Here is a 27,530-nt window from a genome sequence, read left to right as displayed (position 1 = left end):
CGTGTTGGAGTTTGAATTTATGTTGACCATGTATTTTGTGTATTGTAATTAGCTTAAAGATGGAAGTTAAAGCTATTGTTTCATGTCAAACTTATTATGCAATATTTCCATGGTTTACCTTTACAGATGTAAAGATGGCTGCTGAGGGGCGGAGACAAGGAGGTCGTGGTCGTGGTGACTCGGGTCGAGGACGGGGAGAGGGCAGGGAGCCACCTGGTGTGGGGTATGTCTTATAGTTAATGAAGAGGGCCATCAGACACACTTTGTTATGGTACATGAATGTTCATGCTTTCTGTGTTCGTCCTTTCGGCTAATGTCTTTCTCTTCACTGTCAAAATTGCACAACAAATAGTTCTAAAATGTTTGGGAGCTGTGAACAGTTTTGACGAATCAAGTAGGATGGATAAGGTATTTTTCTCAACTGAGTTGTTGTTAACAAAGTCCCCCCCCCCCCCCTCTACCCGATCTTGTATGAATGGTTGCCATTAGTGATAGGCTTGTAGTCCTTCTTTACTCCATCATTGCAGTGGGAAGCGTTGCACCGTCAAAAAGCAGTTTTTCTCAGTGCATCAGTGTTCTCAGGGGTGTAATCCAGATTTGAGCCGTCCAGGTTCAATATTGAGATCAATGTGAATCCGATTATTGTCCCCTACCGGTTTCACCAGAGGGGACTTATGGTTTTCGCTCTGTGAGTCTGTCTGTCTGTCTGTCACTCTCAGGCCTTGTAGAATCCACTGGACCGCTCGCATATGCAAGTGAAGTTGACGGTCGGGCGAGTAAAGTTTCTTAAATACTTGACCGACCGGGCGAGTGCTGTTTTTCAAGTTGAGACATATAAATTCAGTTCCAGAACTCCTGCCACATCGATACAAATTAGGATTTTTTTTTCGAACGAACAAAAAATAGGTTTAGTACACAAAGAAACTGCACTTTTGTTTTGACAATGAAATATGACGTCACGGGCACAGTAAAAATATTTCTCGAAATCAGCTGCGCTCTTTTCGTAGGTGTCAGTGCTATAAGCTAATCGATTAGAAGTAAAAAAAAAATAGTTAAATATATTGGTTATTCCGTGAAGAATAAAATTTCATTTTAATGTAAATATCAATTAAAAAAAATACATAACTGGTTAATTATAATACTTCTTATATTTAATTTAAAATAAACAGAAACAATAATTATTAATAAACAGAATAATTCGTGATCAGAAGCCTTAGCCAAAATTTACCATATTGTAACCATTTGTCAATCAAGCGTGTCTTTCAGTAAAAGTTTGTCTTAAATATTAAAACTCGGCATGGAAAAGGGTTCTATTTTAAAATATCTGCAAGGTGGTGGAGACAGGGAACAGAAAGAAAGGTCATCAAAACGAGAAGCGGAAAGTATTGAGAAAAGGAAAAGGGTGCAGAAAACGTAAGGAAAGCAAATAAAATCCATCAGATAATGTAGTTAATTTGTTTGCAGTTAAGTGTCACAATGTTACGTAGGTTAAAAAGATTCTGGTTGATCATAACTATAAATATAGATATTTTTTTTAAATGCAGGGCGAGTAGATTAAAGTGAAGGACGAGTGTATTGTCAGGCCTACTCCTGCAGGGCGAGTGGCTCTGGAAAAATTCTTCAAGGCCTGACACTTTTTTGGACCCTGCGATAACTTAAGAAGTTCTTCATATTTTTTCATGAAACTTGAAACATGGATAGATGGCAATATGTACATTATGCATGTCATTTCATTTTGTTCCTATGTCAAAAATTATGGTTGCTATGGAAACAAATATATAAAAAAAATCAAAAAAAATCTGACAATGGTGGAATTTCTGACAATGGTGGAGCCGGTAGGGGACATATATTGCTTGGCAATAGTCTTGTTTTTTTTAGGGGGTGGGGTGGGGGTTGGGTAAAAATCGTTTAAAGTTGTGATTATTTGAGAATGAATATTGTTGTATCTCCCTCTGCATGCTGGCATTGGCTTGATACCGATTTTAACTGGTATTTTATTTATTGATTTTGATTGGTTAGCGGTGACGCAGACATGAACTGACAAAAAATCTTCGCTACTTTCTATGTCAACAAGATGTCCCCATTTTATAATATTTTAAATGATTGATGAGCAAAAATTACATATTCATTATGTATTTGCTAGGTAACTGGTTTTCATTTTATGAAATCAAACGAAAAGCACATCTTATTTCATGTGCAAAACATGTACATTTTTTCGGACTGTCGTTTTCAGATACAGTATATTTTTGAGTTTGTTTATACAAAAATTATAGAATGACAAATACACATGAGGCTTTTCGGATGGTCTGGTAATATTTCACATGGTAGTCAAATGAAATTGGATCTAGAAAGACTAAAAAAGAACAATAAGTTAAGTCTTGGAGTAGGGGGCTCTGTCCTTAAGTCTTGGAGTAGGGGGCTCTGTCCTTAAGTCTTGGAGTAGGGGGCTCTGTCCTTAAGTCTTGGAGTAGGGGGCTCTGTCCTTAAGTCTTGGAGTAGGGGGCTCTGTCCTTAAGTCTTGGAGTAGGGGGCTCTGTCCTTAAGTCTTGGAGTAGGGGGCTCTGTCCTTAAGTCTTGGAGTAGGGGGCTCTGTCCTTAAGTCTTGGAGTAGGGGGCTCTGTCCTTAAGTCTTGGAGTAGGGGGCTCTGTCCTTAAGTCTTGGAGTAGGGGGCTCTGTCCTTAAGTCTTGGAGTAGGGAGCTCTGTCCTTAAGTCTTGGAGTAGGGGGCTCTGTCCTTAAGTCTTGGAGTAGGGGGCTCTGTCCTTAAGTCTTGGAGTAGGGGGCTCTGTCCTTAAGTCTTGGAGTAGGGGGCTCTGTCCTTAAGTCTTGGAGTAGGGGGCTCTGTCCTTAAGTCTTGGAGTAGGGGGCTCTGTCCTTAAGTCTTGGAGTAGGGGGCTCTGTCCTTAAGTCTTGGAGTAGGGGGCTCTGTCCTTAAGTCTTGGAGTAGGGGGCTCTGTCCTTAAGTCTTGGAGTAGGGGGCTCTGTCCTTAAGTCTTGGAGTAGGGGGCTCTGTCCTTAAGTCTTGGAGTAGGGGGCTCTGTCCTTTATCTCCGTTGAGAACCTCCAGCCTCAGAATCCCAGCCTAATTTTCTGGATTTCAAATTCGGGACAATGAACACCCCTGTGTTAAGCAGTGGTTTATTTTCCGACTTCCTATTCAAAGAAGACTTAAGACAAAGGCTTGAGAGCTTCTCCTGCCAATGTTTTTCTGTTAGAGTGATCCTTATCATGCCCTTTAGCCTTGAGGAGAAGCGGCTGATATTTTGATGTCCTGTCCTCAAATCTATCCAGCTTGATTAGCATAGCTAGGAGTTACCCTTTATATTGCATTTTGCAAATGTTTCAGCTATGGTGCTAGGGAACGATCGCCAATTGGTGATGACAGATACAGGGACCCGTATGCTAGTCGGCCACCACCACCAAGGTATCTACGTTCAACATTACTCCTTTTACTATTTAAATCACACAAAAATACAAGGAAGGTATATTTGCTAGATGTTAAACTAACAGAGTAACACAAACTTCTTATACTGTTTGTTGTGTAAACAATATTTTCTAACATATTTTCACAGAATTATGGCCCTTTGTCCTATTTCCTCTATGGAATATACATGTGCAAAGTCCAAACCAAAAAGTGTGTGTTTTCAGCGTTTTCAACTCCTCTTTAACTACTTGGTGGATCTTGCTCAAGCTTTCACAGTTCAATGATTAATCTCAATAGGTAGATGATTTTTAGCGAGTAAATTTTGCTTTTAGTAGAATGTTCTCTGTTTTCCACCATGGAATACATAATTTCTTCTTACCACTTTACAGATTTTGCTTCAACTTTCACAGCTTTTTGTGTTGATCAGCGTGATGAAAGTTTTTAATGTGACCAGTTTTAGCCCATTGTCCGGTGTTGAATAAATAGTGGATTTGTCTGTTACCAAACATGCCTTTTGGAGTTGTCAAGGTCTGTGACAAATTTCTTGTTGATCCCATCTGATAAAACTTGGTCAGAATATCGTGACAAACTCTAGACTGAGTTTGAATCTGGCTTACATTGAACCAAAACTATAACATATTTTATTTATAACTCAATTTTAATAAAACTTAGGTCAAATTTTGGTAAAAGCTTGTAGCCACTCTTTAGGGGCCATATTTTTTTACGCAATCTAGATTAAACTAAGAATCTATATCTCGGCATTGTCTAGGCCAAGTGCGAGTCTAGATAACTTGCGAAAAAAACTAGGTAATATGTCAAATGTTATCAAACCCATATTAATTCTCTAGAAGCCACATTTGTAAATCTATCTCGATGAAACTTGGGTCAGAAGGTTTTATTAGAAATATATTTGGCCAATTTGAATCGGTATCAAGTTTGGTTTAAAACTAGGTAACTAGGTCAAGTCTTAGACATTTGGTATGCCTTGAAGTTGTGAGGGCGCTTCAGGGTCATTAAGGTTAATAATCTCATGATCAGGTTAAATAATCAACAGATTCACTGCTTGAATTATGGAAGTATGGCTTTAAAAAATCTTTAGTCGGCCATGTGTAATCTTTTTCTCTAAGTCTAACAGTATTCAGTGAATTTATAGCAAACTTCATGAAACTCTGCCAAGTTTAATAACCTGTCAAAGAATCAGAAATTGTTCCCATTAACCAATTTATTTTTTATTTGAAGATTGCTTTTAACCTAGATGGGTCTATACTGTTTTGTAAACAGCTGTTCTTAAGTGACACACTGTTCATTACTTCTTAGTTACTCTTTTTAGCTTTGTAAGTAATGCTATGTTAATTTGGTACTGTAAGTTAAACAGTGCTTGTTGTTGCACTCGAAGGAAGTCTCTGTACATTGTGACCTTGTAAATAACACAACGTAATTGTTAGCCATGTAAGTAGCTCTGATATAACTTTTGGCTGTGTAAGAAATACACTGTAAGTTTGGCCATGTAACTAACACAATATAAGAGTTTGCATTTGAAGTTTTAGTCTAATAAGAAACACACCATAGGCTTGGCCTTGCAAGCAGTTAGTAACACAATATGTTTGGTCTATTAGTATCACACATTAGTTTTGGCCCTGTTTGGAACACACTGTAACTTGTGGCGTGTCAGTAAGACAATAATAAAAATAGCTTTTAATGTGACACATGGTATGTTAAATTTTAGGGACAGGTTGGCGCAACCAGATGTGCCACCACCTGCTCCACCTGGCAGGTAAAACAAGGGGGATAATCCCTGCCAAATTTAGGGGGTAGGGGAAACTGGCACTCAAATAATGGCTTAAAGGGGCAGATTGACAAAAGCCTGGCTGTTATTTACAAAAGCAAAGTTGTTGATAGAACAGTCATAAGGAATCAGTGTTATTTACAATGTAATAAGGGTTCATTTATGAGATTATGAGGTTATAAAATTATCAATGTTAGAAAGTACGTTGTATATTGTTTTATTATATACCTGCTTTATGTTCCCAAAAAATACAAGTTGTATCAATTGGTAAAATACAACTGCACAGAAATAATTCCCGTATTATGCTACTCGCTTGTTTTCCAATTCTGTATTACCTTAGTAGCCGGACTATTTTTAATAACGTCACTTTGAATGCAGAAAATTTTAAGTGTATTCTTGGTTAATTATGAACGCTTAAACTCATTTTTTCAACTTAACTGGTTCAAAGTTGTATATAATAAAAGGAATATTACGCAAGTCAATTGTTACAAGTGTTTGTATCAGTCTCCTGACTTGCACTATTTCGTATCACGAAATACGTCATCACACATACAAGCCACTCGACTGATACAAACACATGGAACAATTGCCTAGCGTAAAATTCCGTATGTAATACCGGTAATTTTGGTAGCCGGTAATTTTGGTAGCTGGTCTCAGAGCTTGATGCATTTGCATAAATTATTTTCCAGATTAACCTGTGCAGTCTACAAGTACATGTTTGTGTCCAGTCAATCACTTTTTAGTCCATTGTTGAATTTAAATATAATCTGACACAAATTATCATCAAATCTCTTATGAAGACGACCTTTGGCGTGCAGAAACTATCTCACTTACTTCAAGGTCAAGATCATAGTTGACACTTGGTATACAGTCAAAACTGTAAACAACAGTCAGTCAAGGGATAGGGCCAAAGTGACAATTATTGACAAGTGACTGCTATTCTCGTATCACCACTTTTAGATGGCTGGTCAATTGGTAGTATCGCGACATCGTTTTCCCACCCAGTTGTTCGCACATAGTGTAAAACAAAGGATGATTGCGGATAACTAGGCAAATTAAATAAATAATTTTTTTTGAATAATACAGAATATTATCTTATACATTGATTTAATTACCTAACTATTTTTAGCTCATCTATTTTTTGAAAAAAAAAGAGCTATTGTCATCACCTGGGCATCGGCGTTGGCGTCCGGTTAAGTTTTGCATTTAGGTCCACTTTTCTCATAAAGTATCAATGCTATTGCATTAAAACTTGGTACACTTACTTACTATCATGAGGGGACTGGGCAGGCAAAGTTAGATAACTCTGACATGCATTTTGACAGAATTATGTGCCCTTTTTATGTCCCCCTCTATAGTAGTGGGTTGGTTGGTCTGTTGGTTGGTCTGTTTGCGCCAACTTTAACATTTTGCAATAACTTTTGCTATATTGAATATAGCAACTTGATATTTGGCATGCATGTGTATCTCATGGAGCTGCACATTTTGAGTGGTGAAAGGTCAAGGTCATCCTTCAAGGTCAAATATATGGGTCAAAATTGCTCATGTAATGTCACTTCTGCAACATTGAAGCTAGCAATTTTATATTTGAAATGCATGTGTATCTCATGGAGCTGCACATTTTGAGTGGTGAAGGGTCAAGGTCATCCTTCAAGGTCAAACATCATATAGGGGGACATTGTGTTTCACAAACACATCTTGTTATACTTAGAAAATTAAAAATTTGGTTAAGTTTTGTGTTTAGGTCCACTTTATTCCTAAAGTATCAAAGCTATTGCTTTCATACTTGCAAAACTTACTCACTATCATAAGGGGACTGTGCAGGCAAAGTTATGTAACTCTGACTGGCATTTTGACGGAATTATGGGCCCTTTATACTTAGAAAATTGAAAATTTGGTTGAGTTTTGTGTTTTAGTCCGCTTTACCCCTAAAGTATCATAGATATTGCTTTCATACTTGGAACACTCGCAAACTATCATAAGGGGACAGTAAAGGACAAGTTGCATAACTCTGGTTGTCATTTTTACGGAATTATGGCCCTTTTTAGCTCTACTGCCAAAGGCAGAAGAGCTTATGGGATGGCATGGTGTCTGTGTGTGTGTGTGTGTTAGACGTTGTCTTGTTTATCCGATAAAGTCCACAGTTTTCATCTGATTCTTTTCAAACTTACTCAGTGTCTTTATATTATTGAGGACTCGAACCCTATTGATTTTCATGCACTGGGTCAAAGGTCACAGTGACTCGAAACAGTAAAAACTTGTTTATCCGATAAAGTCCACAGTTTTTATCCGATTCTTTTTAAACTTGCTCAGTGTCTTCATATTAATGAGGACTCGAACCCTATTGATTTTCAGGTCACTGGGTCAAAGGTCAAGGTCACAGTGACTCGAAATAGTAAAAACTTGTTTATCCGATGAAGGCCACAGTTTTCATCCGATTCTTTTCAAACTTGTTCAGTTTCTTTATATTAATGAGGATTCGAACCCTATTGATTTTCAGGTCACTGGGTTAAAGGTCAAGGTCACAGTGACTCGAAATAGTAAAATGGTTTCCAGATGTTAACTCAAGAATGCTTAGGCTAGGATCATGAAACTTCATAGGTACATTGATCATGACTGGCTGATGACCCCTGTAAGGTATACATTAGGTAAAGGAATAAATTAACACAGTTTTAGCAAAAAAGATTTCGTATTATCCTTACAGTGGGGATAAATGCAGCAAAAAGTTAACCGGAACTGATTGAATGAGTTATGTTTTGAAATGTGCATATGAATATAGAAGGCTTTATTATTTTCAAATAAACTTTTTGCTGATTGAAAACAAATGCCATGACAATGTTTTGAAATACTGATTCCGTAAGATTTTTTATAATTTTCCGAAAGGTGAACTTTAATTGGCTATTTTTGACAAAAAAAACGCATATGCCGTCTGGCTAAACCTGTTATCATACAAAATAAATTTTACCCTTTATTTTTACATCTCACATTTACACTAAATCCCGAAAAAAATGTATTGTGGTCAAAAGAATAAACGTTTTTTGCCGGGTGATTCTAAACTGGTTGACAGACACATGAAGATGTTTGATCCAGATTGTCTTTATCTGTAAATTACTGTACAAATAAATATTCTTTGAAAACTAAAGACTGCATTTTGAATAAAGCATTTATTGACTAGAATAAATGTCAATGAAACAAAACATTAACAAAAATAACAGTTCTGAACGATTTAGACGCTTTCAGCAGTTGCGTAAATTTCTGACATAAAATTTGGATGCGGATTTTGTAACAGAACAAACTAATGTGAAAATTTCTGTATAAATAAATATTCTTTGAAAACTAAAGACTGCATTTTGAATAAAGCATTTATCAATTAGAATAAATGTCAATGAAACAAAACATTAACAAAAATAACAGTCCTGAACCTTTCAGACGCTCTCCGCAGTTGCGTAAATTTCGGACATAAAATTCGGATGCGATTTTAGTAACAGGAAAAAAAAAATTCGGCAGTTAAAAACATGGTCGGTAGGGTAACCGAAAACAAGACTTCTTTTTTTAGGCCTTAGGCTTAGGATCATGAAACTTCATAGGTACATTGATTATGACTGGCTGATGACCCCTATTGATTTTCAGGTCTCTAGGTCAAAGGTCAAGGTCACAGTGACAGTGTTTAAAGCAGTAGAACGATTCAGGCCCTCATGGGCCTCTTGTTTGACTTAGAAACTTTGAATAAATGGTAAAATTTTGTGTTTAGATCCACTTTACTTCTAAAGTATCAAGGCTTTTGCTTTCAAACTTCAAATACTTTCATGCTATCATGAGGGTACTGTACCTTGCAAGTTGAATTTTACCTTGACCTTTGAATGACCTTGACTCTCAAGGTCAAATTATTAAATTTTGCTAAAATTCGTAACTTCTTTATTTATGATTTGATTTGATTGATACTTTGACAAAACAACTCTTACCTGACATACCACTATAGACTTCACCGAATCCCCCCCCCCCCCTCAATTTTTTTGTTTTTTTGTTTGTTAAGATCATCTAATAAATGACCACCACACCCTTGCACTAAACCCCCCCCCCCCTAAAATTTTTTTTTTTGGAAACATTGTTAAAAACACAAATATTTATTTTTATTATTTTATGTTTGAAATACCGTCCAACCATCCCACCCAAGAATCCCCCCCCCCCATTTTTTTTTTTTTTTTTTTGCATTTTTGACGATAATGTAATAAATGACCACACCCCCACACTATACACCCCTCTCCACTCCACCCCTCCCTCCTTTGTGATTGAAATTGAGATAGGTCCCTTCACCTTTAAAAAGAAAAATAGATGAGCGGTCTGCACCCGCAAGGCGGTGCTCTTGTTATAACTCGTAATAACTGACTTGTGACTGTTGTTCTCAGTTAAAAAATGTCTTTCGGAGTGAAGTATACTTGCCTTTGGCTGTTATGGACAGTTGGCTGTTATTCTTTAGTGTAATATAGTGATTTTGGTCGTGGGGAATCCGAACTGACCGTTGTCTTCAATTGACCATTGATTGCGGTTGACTGATAGGTCAGTTTTGACTGTAGTTAAATATCACTTATATGTACATGTTCAAATGACTGTCAGTTGTATTTCTTTGAGGGATGTCAACAGATTCCAGAGAAAGTATCAAGGTATCAGTATTAGATATCCTCAGTATCTGATTATGGATGTAAACACTGCATTAGCAACATATATATTAATTATCTTAAACATATTTCATTGCAGGGGTGACCCGTACTATGCGGACCCATACAGACGTGCCCCACCCCCTGGGGATCCTTACCTGCCACCCTACAGGGATGATCCCTACAGGTAAACTGCTTCTGGAATTTAATGCCATGATACTGACCATTCTACTATGTCAGGGTCATTGAATATGAAGTTGTGTTTAAAAAGGACTTTCTCCACCAGTACCAGGGTTTTCCACAGGACATTTAACGGCCCCTCACCAGTTTATCGCAGCTCGATTAGCAAGGGGTTGTACCATTCATGTAATACAAAACCGGTAACTAGAACAGTACATTAACGCCGGTTTCGGGCATCATCATCACACCTTTTTACAGTAAACAAGTGTTACTTATGACACATAATTAATACGAGAAATTAATTGCAAGTGGTAAGCAATTACTTACTTGTAGCGAGTAAGTTGTGCAATTATGCGATAACAATTTAATTCCAGTACATGTATATTTCATCATGTCCATTTATAGAACTGATTCACCTCGTTTTTCTGATATGTATTCGACACGTAATGCGCTTTAACAAATACTCGTTGTATTAATTAAGCACAACTGTAAATGTTTCGTTCGCTTTTCAAATGAGCACTATCAATTTGTAATCCGAAACACTATTCTGAATTTTAATGCTAACGCGACATTAACAAATTGTAGTGTCAAACAAACAGTGTAGTATCCTTTGTCTCAATATAAAGGGCGCGAAAAATATGCAGACATGTAGAACGTCGCATGGAAAGTGTGGATGTAATTTGTGTTGTATAAAAACATGAACATCATGTCAGGCGATTTACGCGTGCTCTGTGGGGAAAAAAACCCCGCCCCTATTGGACGATATTTCATCACACCTTTATTAAATAGTAACAAATGCCAACATTTATTTGAACGAATGGAGAATTTTTTTTCTTGAGCACTTTTATCAAAAATATTTACCAGAACTTGCTTTAAAACTGGAATGTACAGGATTATTGGGTAATGAGTAGCGACTGGAAAAGTAGTAAGTATGCAGTAATAGATAGAAAGTATGGTTGATACGGATGTATTAAGGAATTGATCGAGACAGGATTGTGCGTATCTATGCGGGAAAGGGTAACAACTATTTTTAAAAATGTCGTTATCAATGACTTTATTGCTGTTTTTTCTTAAAGAGTCATAACGCACCAATTTGCTAATAACGTCATTTCACTCTACAAGAAAGCGTGCGTGTAATGAGCGTTTTAACAAGCACACAACACGCCAGGGGATTGACGCATGTTCAGAGGCAATATTTCATCAAATCTATAAATAGTCACTTAAAATTTATTTGATACTATAGAAAAATGGCAAGGTTTGTGTTTAAGAAATAATTGAGAGCTTTTATCGTAAATATTTACCATAAAGTGATTATTAAAAACGGAATAAACAGGATTATCGGGTAATAAATAGAAACTTTAAAAGTAGTAATTATACAGTAATAGAGTCGGGTTGAAACGGATGTATTGGGAATCGTTCAAGTCGGGATTTTACTATCTATGCGGGAAAGTTTTAAAACAATTAAACAATACATATTTTTAAATGACTGGGGGATTTTCTTGAAGAGTCATAGCGCACCAAATGACGTCTTTTGACGCTGTTTTTCTTTGAGTTATAACGCACCACAGAATGTCAATTGACACGTTAAATAAACAAAAAATGCAATGTCGGGAACCACCCCTGTCAGACCCGGGGCGCCTGACACAAATCCTGTGGAAAGCACTGCAGTACTAATCAGACTTTAGTGCTTTTAAGAAAAATGGAACCCCTCTGATGTTATTTAATGTTAATATGAAACTTATTATTGGTCCCCTTCCGGTGAAACCGGAGAGGGACTGATGGTTTGGGAACTGTGTGTCTGTCAGTATGTCACACTTCTGGATCCTGCGATAACTTTAAAAGGTACTTAATTTTTTTCATGAAACTAAAACATGGACAGATGGCAATATGGAGATTATGCATGTCTTTGCATTTTGTTCCTACGTCAAGAATTCTGGTTGCCATGGAAACAAATAGACTAGAAATATTGCTGAAAATGGTGGATCCTGCGATAACTTTAAAAATTCTTCATATTTTTTTTCATGTAACTTGAAACATGGATAGATGGCAATATGGAGATTATGCACGTCATTTCATTTTGTTCCAATGCCAAGAATTCTGGTAGGTAGGGGACTTTTATTGCTTGGCAATAGTCTTGTTATGTCCCCCCCCCACTATAGTGGGGGACATATTGTTCTTGCCCTGTCTGTTGGTTGGTTTGTTGGTTGCTTTGTGTGTTTGTTTGTGCAAACTTTAACATTTGCAATAACTTTTGCAATATTGAAGATAGCAACTTCATATTTGGCATGCATGTGTATCTCATAAAGCTGCACATTTTGAGTGCTGAAAGGTCAAGGTCATCCTTCAAGGTCAAAGGTCAAATATATGGGTCAAAATCGCTAATTTAATGTACACTTGCAGTATTGAAGATAGCAGCTTGATGTTTGGCATGCATGTGTATCTTATGGAGCTGCACATTGTGCGTGGTGAAATGTCAAGGTCATCATTCAAGGTCAAAGGTCAAATATATGGGGACATAGTGTTTCACAAACACATCGCTTGTTTTTTTTACATGTTTTATAAAGTTTTCCGCATAATTAATAAATTCCCCAATTCGGATGAAAGCGCCCTTAATTTTTTCAATTTAACCGGTACTGGTGCCATGCCCAAACCAGTGAGGAACAATGCTGTATATAGATATTTTCTTAATTTACTTTTTTATTATTTGAATCCACACTGCCTCTGTACTGTTAACCTTGCTTTAACTGCAACTTGTCCTTCACAGAATTCCGCACTTCTGCTCATGTAAAAAAACAATAAGACTTATTAATTTCTGAATATAAATTAATAACATTTATTTTCGTGGAAACGATTGTTGTTTACTGGTTTCTATAGATACGATTACGGAATACTTCGTCTGTTTCGTTATGTACGGATTGCCTTGGTTGAGATCGTTAGTACAATAGAATTACGCAATTTCCGTACCATGTGATATGACGTCATTCCGCCTTTTTGTTAACGGCCTGTGCTGGTGTTTTAATCGTCAAAAACGTTTACAATTTATTATATCTCGAGCAATCTGCGGTAATTCCTCGAGGCAGAAAACTGAACCAAGTGGAATCATTTGTAGGACTAAACCCGATTACTGAAACCCGATCCAGGTAGTGTTTTTTCTTGATTTTGGGGTATATGTTTCGTGCATCATAAAATGTTCCTTTTAATACAAACAACGAAACCGGTGTGGGGTTAGTGGGGAATCTGTTAATACATTATGTCTTGATTTAGCAAATAATCAATCATTCGTTGGTGATCCCTGAATACGGGCCAGTCACGCGAATTACGGCGTTAAACACACATGCAATGACTTGGCCACGCACGCGCCAGTTTCGCTGAAACAACTCTTTGCGAGGGCTGATTATGCGAGCGCCCTTAGTACATCACATTTAATTTTCAAATAAATATTCAGATCATTCCTGTTACAAATGGACTCAGTATTTTCAACAAATTATCTTAGTTGAGCACGCAAAATCATGTAATAAGTGTGTGACAATAAGCTATTCTAATTATAGAATTGTAGCAAGTCTATTTGCTACTTCGACATAATTATGTATTTCATATATCATAATATTTAACATTGTTTTTGGCAATATATCATGTTCTACCAAAGTAATTAATCGTTTGATGTTGTTGTTGCATTTCTATTTCATTTTTAAGACAATTCTTTTTCTCCTCACAGCAGTAGTTTCTAAAATTCTCTTATCACGGTTATCCAATACTTAATTGCATCTACCTTATTAATGACTTGCTTTCAGTGTGAGCACCGTCTGTTATCATTCCCTAGCTAATACACGACGTAAAAAGTGTGTAATGCGGTATCGCTTCGCAAGTATAGCGATGAAGTAAAGTGTGATCGCAAGTGTAGCGATCAAGTAAAGTGTGATCGCAAGTGTGGCGATAAAGTAAAGTATGATCGCAAGTGTAGCGATCAAGTAAAGTGTGATCGCAAGTGTAGTGACCAAGTAAAGTGTGATCGCAAGTGTAGCGATCAAGTAAAGTGTGATCGCAAGTGTTGCGATCAAGTAAAGTATTATCGCAAGTGTAGTGATCATTGATATTTAGAGGTCAAGCGACTGGTGAGCTAGGTCTAGCCCAATCAAGTGAATGGTTTTTCCTGGCCCGGTCGCTTGATGAGCAAGAGCATTTTTATTTGGATAGGCGGTGTTGCTACTATAGCGTCGTTACTTCACATCAGTAATTCAACGTGTGCTCTTCCACCTCCGGTAGGCATAATTTTTCTTGCGGCCTGCTTCCACGAGTGAATCATCCAATTTTTCCGGGCTCGTGGTTACCAGCGGCTGTTTCTGAATAACGCTGCGGCCATTATACCCCACTCTCTTACTTGCATAATATATTATATAGATCTGTTAGTGAATAGTTTATACATGTACATTCGATTTCATTTGTGTGATGTTTATTGGGAGGCAAAATATATTGCAATCAGGTCATTAAACTAGTCAACTGAATTAATGTGTTGTTTAATTGTTATCGTTGCAGTCGTAAAATAAACCATGCATCTTTAAAATATGCTGCATTTTGTGCATTTTGCTATTAACATTCCATATTGATACATCATGGATTTATGTTCGTTAGCAGACGTGATCCGTACCGGCGAGATCCCTATGATGACCCCTATAGGGACCCGTACTACAGGGACCCCTACCTACCACTACCACCACCAAAGAAGCAAGTGCCAGCTGATGTGCAGATCGTCTGCTTGAATAAACAACTCACGTAAGGCTCATACACAAACATATATCATAGCAATTTACATGCTTTTTCTATATGCTCCATTTCTCTTAATGCTCGTATAACAAGTTTTGCTTCGTCATGCCTTTTTATGATCTACCAGGAAAGAAAATCTACCTACAATTGTGAATTTTTTAAGTTCTGAAATTTGTCATATTATATAAACAAACACCAAATAAAATAATAGAATGTTTTTATGCCCCCAGATCGAATGATCGGGGTATATTGTTTTTGGCTTGTCTGTATGTCATTGTATGTGCGTGTCTGTCTGTCATTGTATGTGTGTGTCTGTCTGTCATTGTATGTGTGTGTCTGTCCCAAAACTTTAAACTTGGCCAAAACTTTTGCAATATTGAAGATAGAATCTTGATATTTGGCATGCGTGTGTATCTCATGGAGCTGCACATTTTGAGTGGTGAAAGGTCAAGGTCAGTGTTCTAATTTTGAAGATAGCAATTTGATATTTGGCATACATGTGTATCTCATGGAGCTGCACATTTTGAGTGGTGAAAGGCCAAGGTCAAGAACAAAGGTCTTGTTTGTTTTATTGTACAAGGTAATTACTTTACAAAATGTTCATTAATTTTTACTTTAATTTCATTTAAGAAGAACATCATATTTATTGATAAGTATTTTCTTGCTATTTTAATAAGGATTCTAAGAACTTGGAAAAAAATCTGTTCTTTGTTTGAGAATCAGATATTCTGATTGTGAAAAAAAGTAGTTTTATTCCTGCACTTACTCTGGGAAACAGGGTTAACAATTTTAATTTATCAATTGCTGGGAGTCTTGAGAGGTAGTTTTTGGAGGAATTCTAATATATGTATCATCCTTTTTCATACCACTATGTTCAGAAATTGTATATTTCTACTGCAATTAACAGTGAATATAACAGCGTTTTATCTACTGACTTGTTGGGAATAGCAAAGTCTTGAAAACATGTGAGCTGGCTATGACAAAATGTGATTGTATATATTACATTATCGCTCTGTGCAGTTATTACTTTCAGAATCTGTATAAATGTCGATACAATTAAGAATATTGAATGATCTTTATTGATTAGTCAATAAGCAGAGAGCCTCAACAGCGGGCTATTACAGAGTGCCCTCAAACGGCCATATTTGTGTCATTATAATTACGATATTTTGTGATTATTATAACGTCTAGTTTTTACACTTCAGTCTGTATGCGGAGAGCCTTGAAAGTCGACTGCGTCAGAGTGCCCTGATAACGGACATTGTGATCATTCCCGATGACATGCAGGTCCCACAGATGGTTGAAGAGGCAGCCAAGCTCAAATACCTGTTTGTAATCCTCATCAACAGCCAGAACGAGGCGCACAAGTCTCTCACGTTGAACATCCTTCATGGCACACCACAGGGTAAGTTTGAGACGGGGGGGGGACGTCCCTATGTATGTTGATGCATCATCATGCGAAAAGCCCTATTATGGTTTTCCACTCGTCTTTCACATCATAGTATTTAGTGTTGTATCATATTCATGTCATTCCATTTTAAAATGTTTTGGCACCACTCCATCATACAAAACATTAATTGTTTGCATCATTCATAATTCCCATCTTTTAAGATCATTGTTTTTCATGACAGTCATGGTGAATAAAATTGTTTGAGAAAAGGCATGTTTTATTATTATTATTGCATATATTTTTATGGGTTTTATCTGAAAGAGGTTGTTAAGATGAATGCCAAATAAAACATTTGTAATGTACCAGCAACATAACCATGAGAAAAGTTTTAACAAAAAATTAAATAAAAATACATTCTTTGAAGAGACTACAGTATAAATAAACTTTTTTTTAATATTCATATATACATTTTTATATTTAGCCGAAAATTTGGTAAATGATTGTTGCTTTTTGCATGATTACTACATTCAGCAAAGATATTACTTTATTATTGACTTTACATCACCTACTACAAAAACTGCCGGTGTTATTTTATGAAAAATCATCGAATGTATAAATACACTGGCGTTAAAAAAAATGGTCATACACTCATGTTATTCTTGAAAAAAAAAGTGAAGCGATAATTATTTTATGCAAATGTTTTTTTTTGCGTTTAAAATGATGAAAGCGTGTCGGTAGTTCAACTAAAATTATGTGCAATATATCCCCTGTATATAATTTGCAAGTTCTTGGTATACACAATTATTGTTGTATCTTGGATAGGCAAGTCTAAACTGCTACTTCATGTAAAGCAGTTTCCCTATTTTCCTGAAACGGTTGTTTTCTGATGTGATAATAACACGGTTATTTAAAACCCGAAAAAGTAGCTGCTCATTGTGAAAACAATCACCTGCAATAAAAATGTATCGTCCTCTGCTGTAAACGTCTGTTTACTGGCTATAAAATTAATGCATACAGCGCACAAAATATATGCCAACGTGTTTTAACAAATGAATAAAATAACAAACTCCAATACATCGCGTATTCGTGAATACCTAACAACAAGGGTTTCCGTACTCGCCATAAACATTAGTATGTCGGGTTTTTTATTAGATAGTGTGTAATTTATCCAAAATGCATTATTTCAATGCATAGAATTCTGTTTGCTTGAATGTGATCTGATAAATGTCACCAAAACCCAAAACATTTCAATTTGCAAGTCTTTCAATGCAAAAAATCCATGGACGATCCATGGGCTGCATAAGTGACATGGGATTTTAGTTTTCAGTTATGGAACTGGCATTAAAAGCCAACCTTAAAGTTATTTTAACAATTGATTGATGAACATTGATGAATAAATGTGTATGCAGAGTTTGTTTATTTTAAAGCTTAATATTTCATTGGTGTGGCAAAATATGGTTTGGACATTTACAGTACGCGTGCGCTTATGTATTTTGCAAAATGATATGCATCCGACATTATTGCGACCTAAAATATCGTTTGTGCGAAATGTAATAATGTCAGCAAAACATTTTGTTACACACTGTATGCATTCCTTAAAACCACCTATTTGGTGGAAATTGTTTAACACATAATAATAAATAGAGAACACTTACCTACTGTATTTTCGTATGATTTGTAGTGAAATAGCGCTGATATCGGAAATAAAAAGTCCTTTTCACAGAATATGGAGAGACCAAATACTTAAATTTCACATGGTAAAACTGTATTGACACCTAATGTTTGAAGAGTATTCGAAAGCAATACACAAATATTCGTTATAAATTGGTAAGTAATAATTTGTATACAAAATGTAAACAAAGTGACCCTTTTTAATATTTTGCCATTGGTTATTAGGTTTGGACATAAGGCCTATATATGTACGCTTTATGATATTCCTTAGCGAGACATTATTTGCTCTGACATACCCTCTCTATTATATCTGGTCTGTTTCACCCACAGAGCACCGCAATATGCCCATGGAAGATGCCATGAAGTTGATCGCCACCAGTTTTGAGAAGTACATCCAAACACAGCGTGAGAAGGTGGCGGGTGGGGGATCAGGGGTTCCGGGCGCTACACCCGCCGTGCCGGCCCAACCCCCCTTCCTCCCGCCATCCGCGGACGTTTCTTACCTTTTAAATTTGCTTGCTGATAATCGCCAGCTTACCATTGAAGAGTTAGAAAAAGTCATTGGCTATCTCATTGAACGCAAGGAGAAACTTGGAGCTCCAGCTAGACCAGCGGCCCCTGGTAAGTGAATCATGGGTCAGGTTTTGTGTAGAAATAATATATAAAGCATACAGGTAATTGACAGAGAAAAATTTATTTGTATTATATGAAACGGCATGGGGGACTTTCTTGAACAATATTCCTCTTGCTGAAGTTTTGTTATGTATTTTCAAGTTTTAAGAAAAAGTTGTAAATGTTGACACACTTGTAATGAAAAATGTTGATTAGGATTTGCATTAAGATAACTATATACATTTCAAGTTATTTGAACATGTTTAGTATATACGTGACAGTTATTATAATTACCTGTGGATTGTTTTCTTACAGCCATCAGCATGGTTCCCCCAGCCGGAGTGGCAGCCCCCACCGCAGCTGCAGCAACATCGGCCTACTTGCAGCAGCAACAGCAAGAACTTCAAAGCAAGATTCTCAATATCCTCAACGGCACAAGTGGCTCAGCGCTGCCTCAGGCCCCCTCTCAGCCTACGCAGGCTGCCGTTGGGTATGGAAACCAGCCGTCTGGAGGAACCGTCGGGCGAGCTCCAGCTAGCAACCAGACCAGCCCCATGATTAATTTCGACAACCCCAATGTAAAGAAAGCGCTGGATAGTTTAATTCAGAGTGGCCCAAATTTGCTGAAGAGCCTCCCAGCTTCTGTGTCAGCCGCAGCCCAAGTCCGACCGGCCGAGTACCAAGCAGCAGCCCACGGTGTGCAGGCTGGTCAAGGGTATGGCCAGCCCCCAGATGGCATAGCCCGTATTAAACAGGATTATGCTGGCGCCCAGCAACAGCCTGCGCAGTACACGGGGTACGGGAACCAGTACCAACAGCAGCAGCAGCCTGTGCTGCAAGGTCAAAACCCACCCAGAGGCTACAGCGTACAGCAACCCAGGCCAACAATGGCAGCCAGGGTTCCTCAAGGGGTGGCGCCAAGGCCCAGATTTTGATGTGTTCTCTGTCAGTGGACTTGTTAATTGACCATTTTTTGGTTTATATTGTGACTTTTTACTTAATTTCATGAATGATCTTTTTCATGATTTTGTTCCATAAAAATCATTCATGCAAATCTGCATTTGAATTCAGTGTAGAACTTCAAGGGGAAGTGTCTGTTTATCTGACTTCATCATTAGTAAATGTAAATACTTCAGTGGTGCATATTTTTACTGGGACCACATGCTGGTCAAAACTCAAGCAGCAAAAATGGACAGTTATGGAAAGCAATGTACCAAAAGAAACTTTAAATTAACTTATATCCTTTATTACTGGGAAATGCATGATCATGTTTTAACTTACTTAGTGTTCGGTCGAATCTATGGTTTTTAGAAATGACTTATGAAATATTTTCTTGTATGTAAAAGCTTATGACAATTGTTTTTTGGTAGACAGAAAAAATAACAATATGCCCAGTTTAATAATATGTATCATCAATTTATTTGAGAATGAATAATAAGGTCAATTTTACTGTAAAAATTATCAGTTTGTCATTATCACAAGTATGTGTAATGTAACCCTAGTATTGATGTCATTTAGTAAATAAAAACATAAAATAATGTGTGTTGCTATCGGTGTTTGGTGATGAACGATTAAATGTGGTATTCTCTCACTTTGCGAAACAACATAATTGGATGGATTATTTTCGCAATCCAGATGCGGTTGATGAATTGCAAGTTGAAAACTTGCCATAAAGAGAAATACGTACAATGTTTCTTAATAACTGGTGTGAAAATGTAAACACGCTGACAGTATCATAATGACTTGTAGAATAGTCTAATGTATAAACTGGCTTGCTGATTGGTATGGATTTAATGATAGTGTGATCGTAAAATACCATGCTGTTTAAAAAATAAATTCATGTACTTATTAATTGGAAACTAGTTTTAAATCAGTATATATTTATTTTACAAAAAATAACGCGAAGGCTGTTCTTTGACAACGAGCCAAACAAAAGCGTCTCGTCTTTGGGAAAATGATTAGGTTATGAATGCAATAAAATTATGTATTATGGTTTTGATGTTTTTAGCTCACCTGAGCGATAGCTCGAGGTGAGCTATTGTGATCACTCAGCGTCCGGCGTCCGTCCGTCCGTATACAAATTTGTAAACATCTTCTTCTACTAAACCATTGAGCCAATTTCAACTAAATTTCATGTGGAGCATCCCTAGGTCATGGGACAAAAGAATTGTTAAAAAAAATTGATCACATAACCAAGATGGCCGCCATGACCATATATGGTAAAAACCTTAAAAAATCTTCTTGTCAGAAACCGCTCATCAGATTTTCAAAAAATTTCACAGGGATGACCTTTGAGGGCTCCCCTGAAAAAGTTGTTCAAAGAAATTTGATTCGTCAAAAAACATGGCCGCAGGAGCTCGTTGAACTTTGCATGTTTGTTCGTTTTTGCCTATTTTGTGAAAACTTTCAAAAATCTTCCACATTTTTTGTCCGATCCTTTCCAAATTTGCACAGTGTCTTTATATCAATGAGGACACAAACCCTACAAAAAATGAGCATTATTGGTCCATGAAGTACAGAATTACCTCCCCTTGAATTGAGAAAATGGTGTTTATGCAATAAAGTCCAAATTTTTCATCCAATTCTTTCCAAACTTGTAAGGATTTAGCATGGTTCAAACAAGGGAAACAACTACGGTTTATGCATGTTCTTTTTATTACAGATTTGCCTCCCTTTAATTCATTCAAAATCTCATTTTACAGCAGAGATTCCAAATCTGACCTGTAAATGAGCCCCATATTTACTGCTGGTGCTATGTTACCTTTTCCCATTTGATCATTCTTAAGTATTGGTCTTGTAATGCTGCTACTGCTACTGCTACTGCTACTACTACTACTACTACTACTACTACTACTACTACTACTACTACTACTACTTCTACTACTACTACCACTACCACTACTACTACTACTACTACTACTACTACTACTACTACTACTACTACTACTACTACTACTACTAGTACTACTACCACCACCACCACCACCACCACCACGTCTACTATTACTACTTCTACTACTACTGCCACTACTACTACTACTTTTACCACTACTACTACTACTACTACTACTACTACTACCAATACTACTACTACTACTACTACTACTACTACTTCTACTACTACTTCTACTACTACTACTACTACTACTTCTACTACTACTACTACTACTACTACTACTACTACTACTACTACTACTACTACTACAACTACTACTACTACTACTACTACTACTACTACTACTACTACTACACCACCACCACCACCACCACCACCACCACCACCACCATTCACAGTGACAAAAAACGTATTCACACAATGGCTGCTACTACAACTTATAGCCCATATAGGGGGCATGCATGTTTTACAAACAGCCCTTGTTTCTATGGGATTTTAACCACAACTGTTCATGTTTATCTCCGACACATATTTTTAGGTCACCTGTCATGAAGTGACACAGTGAGCTTATGTGATCGTGTGATGTCCGGCGTCCGTTGTGCGTGCCTGCGTGTGTCCGTGCGTCCGTCCGTCAACAATTTGTTTGTGTAGACAGTAGAGGTCACAGTTTGCATCCAATCTTGATGAAATTTGGTCAAAATGTTTATCTTGATGAAATCCGGTTTGGGATTGTATTTGGGTCATCTGGGGTCAAAAACAAGGTCACTAGGTCAAATAATAGAACAACCTTCTGTAGACAATAGAGGTCACAGTTTTCATCCAATCTTTATGAAATTTGGTCAGAATGTTTATCTTGATGAAATCTGGGTTTGGATTTTATTTGGGTCATCTGGGGTCAAAAACTAGGTCACTAGGTCAAATAAAAGAAAAACCTTGTGTAGACATTAGAGATCACAGTTTTCATCCAACCTTTATGAAATTTGGTCAGAATTCTTGATGAAATCTGGGTGGGATTGTATTTGGGTCATCTGGGGTAAAAATCTAGGTCAAATAAATAGAAAAACCTTGTGTTGACAATAGAGGTCACAGTTTTCATCCAATATTTATGAACTGTGGTCAGAATGTTTATCTTGATGAAATCTGGATTGGGATTGTATTTGGGTCATCTAGAGTCAGGAACTAGGTCACTAGGTCAAATCATAGAAAAACATTGTGTAGACAATAGAGGTCATAGTTTTCATCTGATCTTAATTAGTCAGGTGAGCGATTCAGGGCCATCATGGCCCTCTTGTTCTTGGATCATATTACAGTCTACTCTCGTTATCTCGACATAACATATCTCGATTTTCTCCATATGTTGAGGTAAGCTCAATGTCCCAACTTTTCCTTTTTACCAATATTAATAAACATCCCGTATCTCGATTTTTGTTATCTCAAATAATTTGATATCTCGATATAAAAATTTGTCCCGAGTCCCCATTTTACATGTATTTACTGTGGTTTATCTCGAAGTGCGAAGCACTGTCCCAGTGTTGACAAAGGTAAGAAATGTATCCTTTGATACTTCACCGTCCCGCTTTGCCCGGCTGCTCCCGATACTGTGAGGTAGATAATTGATCAGTTAATCCGTTAATTGCATTAATGACCACACGTGTCTAATGTCGTTAGCCTTTAACACTTGAGTAAGGCCTATCACTTTAACTGCAATTAACTGCAATTAATACATGGCCTGCCAAAAGATTGTTTTACAAACAACATTCCAAAATGCATTGAGTTTTTGCATATATAAACCGTTGCAAATATGCAAAAGTTGTTCTATCCTTGAACTCCAACAGTCATTATCATTGCTTACTTGAAAGAGAATTATGAGTTGTCGGTCGAGCAATCAATTGAAGAACCCGGTATCCAACTCGGGGGAGATACCTGGATCTGGATTGGTCGGAATGCAATTAAAGATAAGACTCGGAATGTCTTTTTATGCCCCCCTTCGAAGAAGAGGGGGTATATTGCTTTGCTCGTGTTGATCTGTCGGTCCGTCCACCAGGTGGTTTCTGGATGAAAACTGAAGAACGCTTGGGCCTAGGATCATGAAACTTCATAGGTACATTGATCATGACTCGCAGATGACCCCTATTGATTTTGAGGTCACTAGGTAAAGGTCACAGTGACCCGAAATAGTAAAATGGTTTCCGGATGATAACTCAAGAACGCTTAGGCCTAGGATCATGAAACTTGATAGGTAGATTGATAGTGACTTGCAGATGACCCCTATTGATTTTCAGGTCACTAGGTCAAAGGTCAAGGTCACAGTGACCCAAAATAGTAAAATGATTTCCGGATGATAACTCAAGAACGCTTAGGCCTAGGATCATGAAACTTGATAGGTAGATTAATCATGACTCGCAGATGACCCCTATTGATTTTCAGGTAACTAGGTCAAAGGTCAAGGTCACAGTGACCCGAAATAGTAAAATGGTTTCCGGATGATAACTCAAGAACGCTTATGCCTAGGATCATGAAACTTAGTAGGTAGATTGATAATGCCTGGCAGATGACCCCTATTGATTTTCAGGTCACTAGGTCAAAGGTCAAGGTCAGGGTGACCTGAAATAGTAAAATGGTTTCCGGATGATAACTCAATGCTTATGCCAAGGATCATGAAACTTCATAGGTACATTGATCATGACTCGCAGATGACCCCTATTGATTATGAGGTCACAAGGTCAAGGTCACGGTTACCCGAAATAGTAAAATGGTTTCCGGATGATAACTCAAGAACGCATATGCCTAGGATCATGAAACTTGATAGGTAGATTGATCATGACTCGCAGTTGACCCCTAATGATTTTCAGGTCACTATATCAAAGGTCAAGGTCACGGTGACCTGAAATAGTAAAATGGTTTCCTGATGATAACTCAAGAACGCTAATGGCTGCGATCATAAAACTTCATAGGTACATTTATCACGACTCGCAGATGACCCCTATTGATTTTCAGGTCACTTGGTCAAAGGTCAAGGTCACAATGACCCGAAATAGTAAAATGGTTTCTGGATGATAACTCAAGAACGCTTATGGCTAGGATCATGAAACTTCATAGGTACATTGATCATGACTGGCAGATGACCCCTAAAGATTTTCAGGTCACTAGGTCAAAGGTCAAGGTCACAGTGACAAAAAACATATTCACACAATGGCTGTCACTACAACGGAGAGCCCATATGGGGGGCAGGCATGTTTTACAAACAGCCCTTGTTCATTTTTATTTCATTTCTGGTATCCTTCTACAATACACGTATCTGCTGATCCGACATTGAACTTTATCTTAGAGTTAAGTCTGTTTTTAACATCAAAGAATTGTAAGAAACATGCATTGAATCTCCTACAGTAATTATTACGCCGTTGTGAGTATTATGCCACACGGTGACAGCTTTAGTTAGACCCCACTTAGCAGGTATTTAGATGTTAAAAACAAGGTAAATTTTCTCCTCATTTTTTCTTTGAAAAAGATGTTTGATATATTCATGCCATAGTAGGCTTCAATTTATCTTAAAATATACTATCAAATAATGTTATACACTTAGTTCAGACACTACTGTCAAAAACAAAATATAACAAATTATTTCGCAATAAAAATGAAATTATCATAGGTCAGACAGTGCAATAATCGTCAACAGATGTATTGGAAGTTGAAGATCATTTTCCGTGTCATCAGACCAGCAGAGGGAGCTGTTCAGTTTATAGGTAATGTATATTCAACCATAACCAGTATGTCAACAGACCGCTGCAGTGTTCACCTTACTATATTGAATTTTGTTAACAAATATGCTAATTGGATATAAATAAATAGTTAAATACCTATTTGTTATATTACATTGGGTTGTAAAAAGTATTGCATTGAAACAATGTTTAAAGATGTGTTTTAAACAGATTTACACAATACCTAGTGATAACTTTGCTGATATATTATGCAATATTCAGGATGATTTAGTTGAACAAATTTATGTCAACGCTTACAATAATAGTTTGCAAACTGAAAATTTCTAGAAATTTGGCGATTAAATATTTCCATTTGCCGAAACAAGTTGAGGAACTGTATATTCTGTCATTTTTCGGAACACATGGCATTTACAGCTTGACAGTAAACAAATTCCTGTGTGCGCACATCTCAGACATGTATACTCGATAAAACGTTCTGAAGCTTAGCGTATTAACCCATAGATTCTCAACATTGAGAAGTCTACTTGGCAGAAATAAAAGTAATCGTTAAGGCCAAATACGAGAATTAATGACATATCCACTCAAAATATAAGCATTGAAGAGATTATACCGTTCACTATTATTAATACGTATTCCCAGCTAAAAATCATTTCGCTAATTACTTATCTTTTATAGATGTTCATTATATCTAACATATCTGTAATAAAAGTAAAGCACACTTGTCAAATGCTTTCCTTTGGAATGTTTTTCATTAGAATACAGGAAAATCTCCGAACAAAATAACTTAAAATTTTTAATGAAGACAAATTAACCCAACAAGAACCAGGAATACACTGGTAATTTTTTTTTTTTATAAACTATAATTGAAATGCATTTTTTTTTGTTTTAAAATAACATGCGCTATATATAAATTGGTAAAGTTAAACACCCTAACAGATGGCTACCGAAATAAAATGTTCAAATATTCTATGTGTATTGGTGGTACTACTAATAAATAACACTTCTACAATGGTATTTACCAATGTATCTTACACAAATAAACAAACCTTTCATAACTGAGATTTTGGTTGGTTAAATAAGATTTCTGACGCCAAGGTAGAAGGAAAAGCCATCTTGTTATAGTTTATAAACAGGTTTTTAATAATACTCAACATTGCTAATAGGACATCGATCAATCATTGTACTGGAAAGTGCAATACACAAAACTTGGGTTGGTCATTTTCTGAAATATATGTTTCATAAATAATACACATTGAAGCTGCAACTCGCACTTGTTGATGGAGTTAATGTTTCAGCTTCTGAAATGGTATAAATTCAATGCCTTCAACTAATCACACTGGATACAGACAATCTGAATTAAAAAAAGTTGCAATGCTTTTCGGATAACAAATTTTATGAAACACATTTTGAATATTTATATGAAATAATGTGTGAATGTTATACATATGTTTAACATGGATTTAACACATAATGCAATAAGGTACGTAAATAGCGTGTTTTCAAATTTCCAAACTAAGTTAATCCATACTTATACATGCATGAATGACATGAAAAATTATATCGTGCGCTGAATATATCGTGATCTTAATTTTTGGGCCCCGCGAACGGCGATATAATGGAGTTGCAGTGTACATAAACCCCATTGTCACTGTTAAACCATTTTTTATTAAAGTTTACCCCGAAAAAAATAAACGTCACTCCTTGAAAAAAATAAAAAATAAACCTTGATATTCAGCTTGTCATGGAAAAGAGCAAACAAACTGATCACAATCCGCTCAAGATTTGTTGATTGCTGATTTATGGTGTTAACTGGTTTCTTGTCATGTTTATAGATCAATAGGTGGCAACTCTATTATAAACTAAACACTGGTTTATGTTTTGAAGTTTAGTTCCAAACATTATAAATGTTAAACCTGTCATAGTATGGCGATAGGGTAAAAGAACTTATAAATAAAATCCTTGTTGCAGAATGTACTCAAAAATACCTTATTCAAACCAAAATTCACTAACAATCTCATAGTGACACATTGAAATTACTTGCTAATGAAACCAGCCTTAGATTGGCATATTTCCAATTACTGGGATACTCGGTGATTGAATAAAGCCAGTCATTATGTCATGGATACATCTGCTATAGTACATGTATGTTCAACAATATGACACACCTACAATCTATATTAGCCATCTGCTTTAAAAACTAACAAAAATTCCAGAAAAGATTTTCTCCTCTTTATTTAAATTCACTTATCCTTGCACATCTACTGACCTGTATGTGAACATGTCTTGTCTATAAAGAAGCTCTATCAAATTATTTGAAAACTAAATAACCAGATGCAGATATCAATAAAAGATCTAATCGTGAAAAATGTTGATTTTGATGTAAATGCAGTATATTGCTCTTTGTGCATAGCTTTGCAAGCTATGCACATTTTGACC

The 27,530-nt window shown here is 36.6% G+C and overlaps 1 protein-coding gene across 4 annotated transcripts in view; it reads left to right on the top strand.

The window, feature by feature from the left end:
* The window catches only part of LOC127843696 (nuclear receptor coactivator 5-like), a 35,998-nt gene extending 15,981 nt beyond the window's left edge, over positions 1-20,017 (top strand). Inside the window, exons 4-11 of one of the 4 annotated variants that reach the window (XM_052373416.1) lie at positions 127-223; positions 3,347-3,424; positions 5,151-5,198; positions 9,966-10,052; positions 14,678-14,815; positions 16,012-16,211; positions 18,198-18,488; positions 18,795-20,017. In XM_052373416.1, the coding sequence (XP_052229376.1) occupies positions 127-223; positions 3,347-3,424; positions 5,151-5,198; positions 9,966-10,052; positions 14,678-14,815; positions 16,012-16,211; positions 18,198-18,488; positions 18,795-19,414 (1,559 nt within the window). In that variant the 3' untranslated portion in view covers positions 19,415-20,017. Of the gene's footprint in view, positions 1-126; positions 224-3,346; positions 3,425-5,150; positions 5,199-9,965; positions 10,053-14,674; positions 14,816-16,011; positions 16,212-18,197; positions 18,489-18,794 lie in introns of all 4 variants that reach the window. The other 3 variants (XM_052373415.1, XM_052373418.1, XM_052373417.1) reach the window with 3 other exon arrangements.
* The last annotated feature ends 7,513 nt before the right edge of the window (positions 20,018-27,530 follow it).

The sequence above is a fragment of the Dreissena polymorpha genome, chromosome 9 (genome assembly GCF_020536995.1).
Source record: "Dreissena polymorpha isolate Duluth1 chromosome 9, UMN_Dpol_1.0, whole genome shotgun sequence".
Classification (NCBI taxonomy): Eukaryota; Metazoa; Mollusca; class Bivalvia; order Myida; family Dreissenidae; genus Dreissena; species Dreissena polymorpha.
The sequence above is the reverse complement of the archived record's forward strand: the minus strand, read 5'-3'. Positions and strand labels throughout refer to the sequence as shown.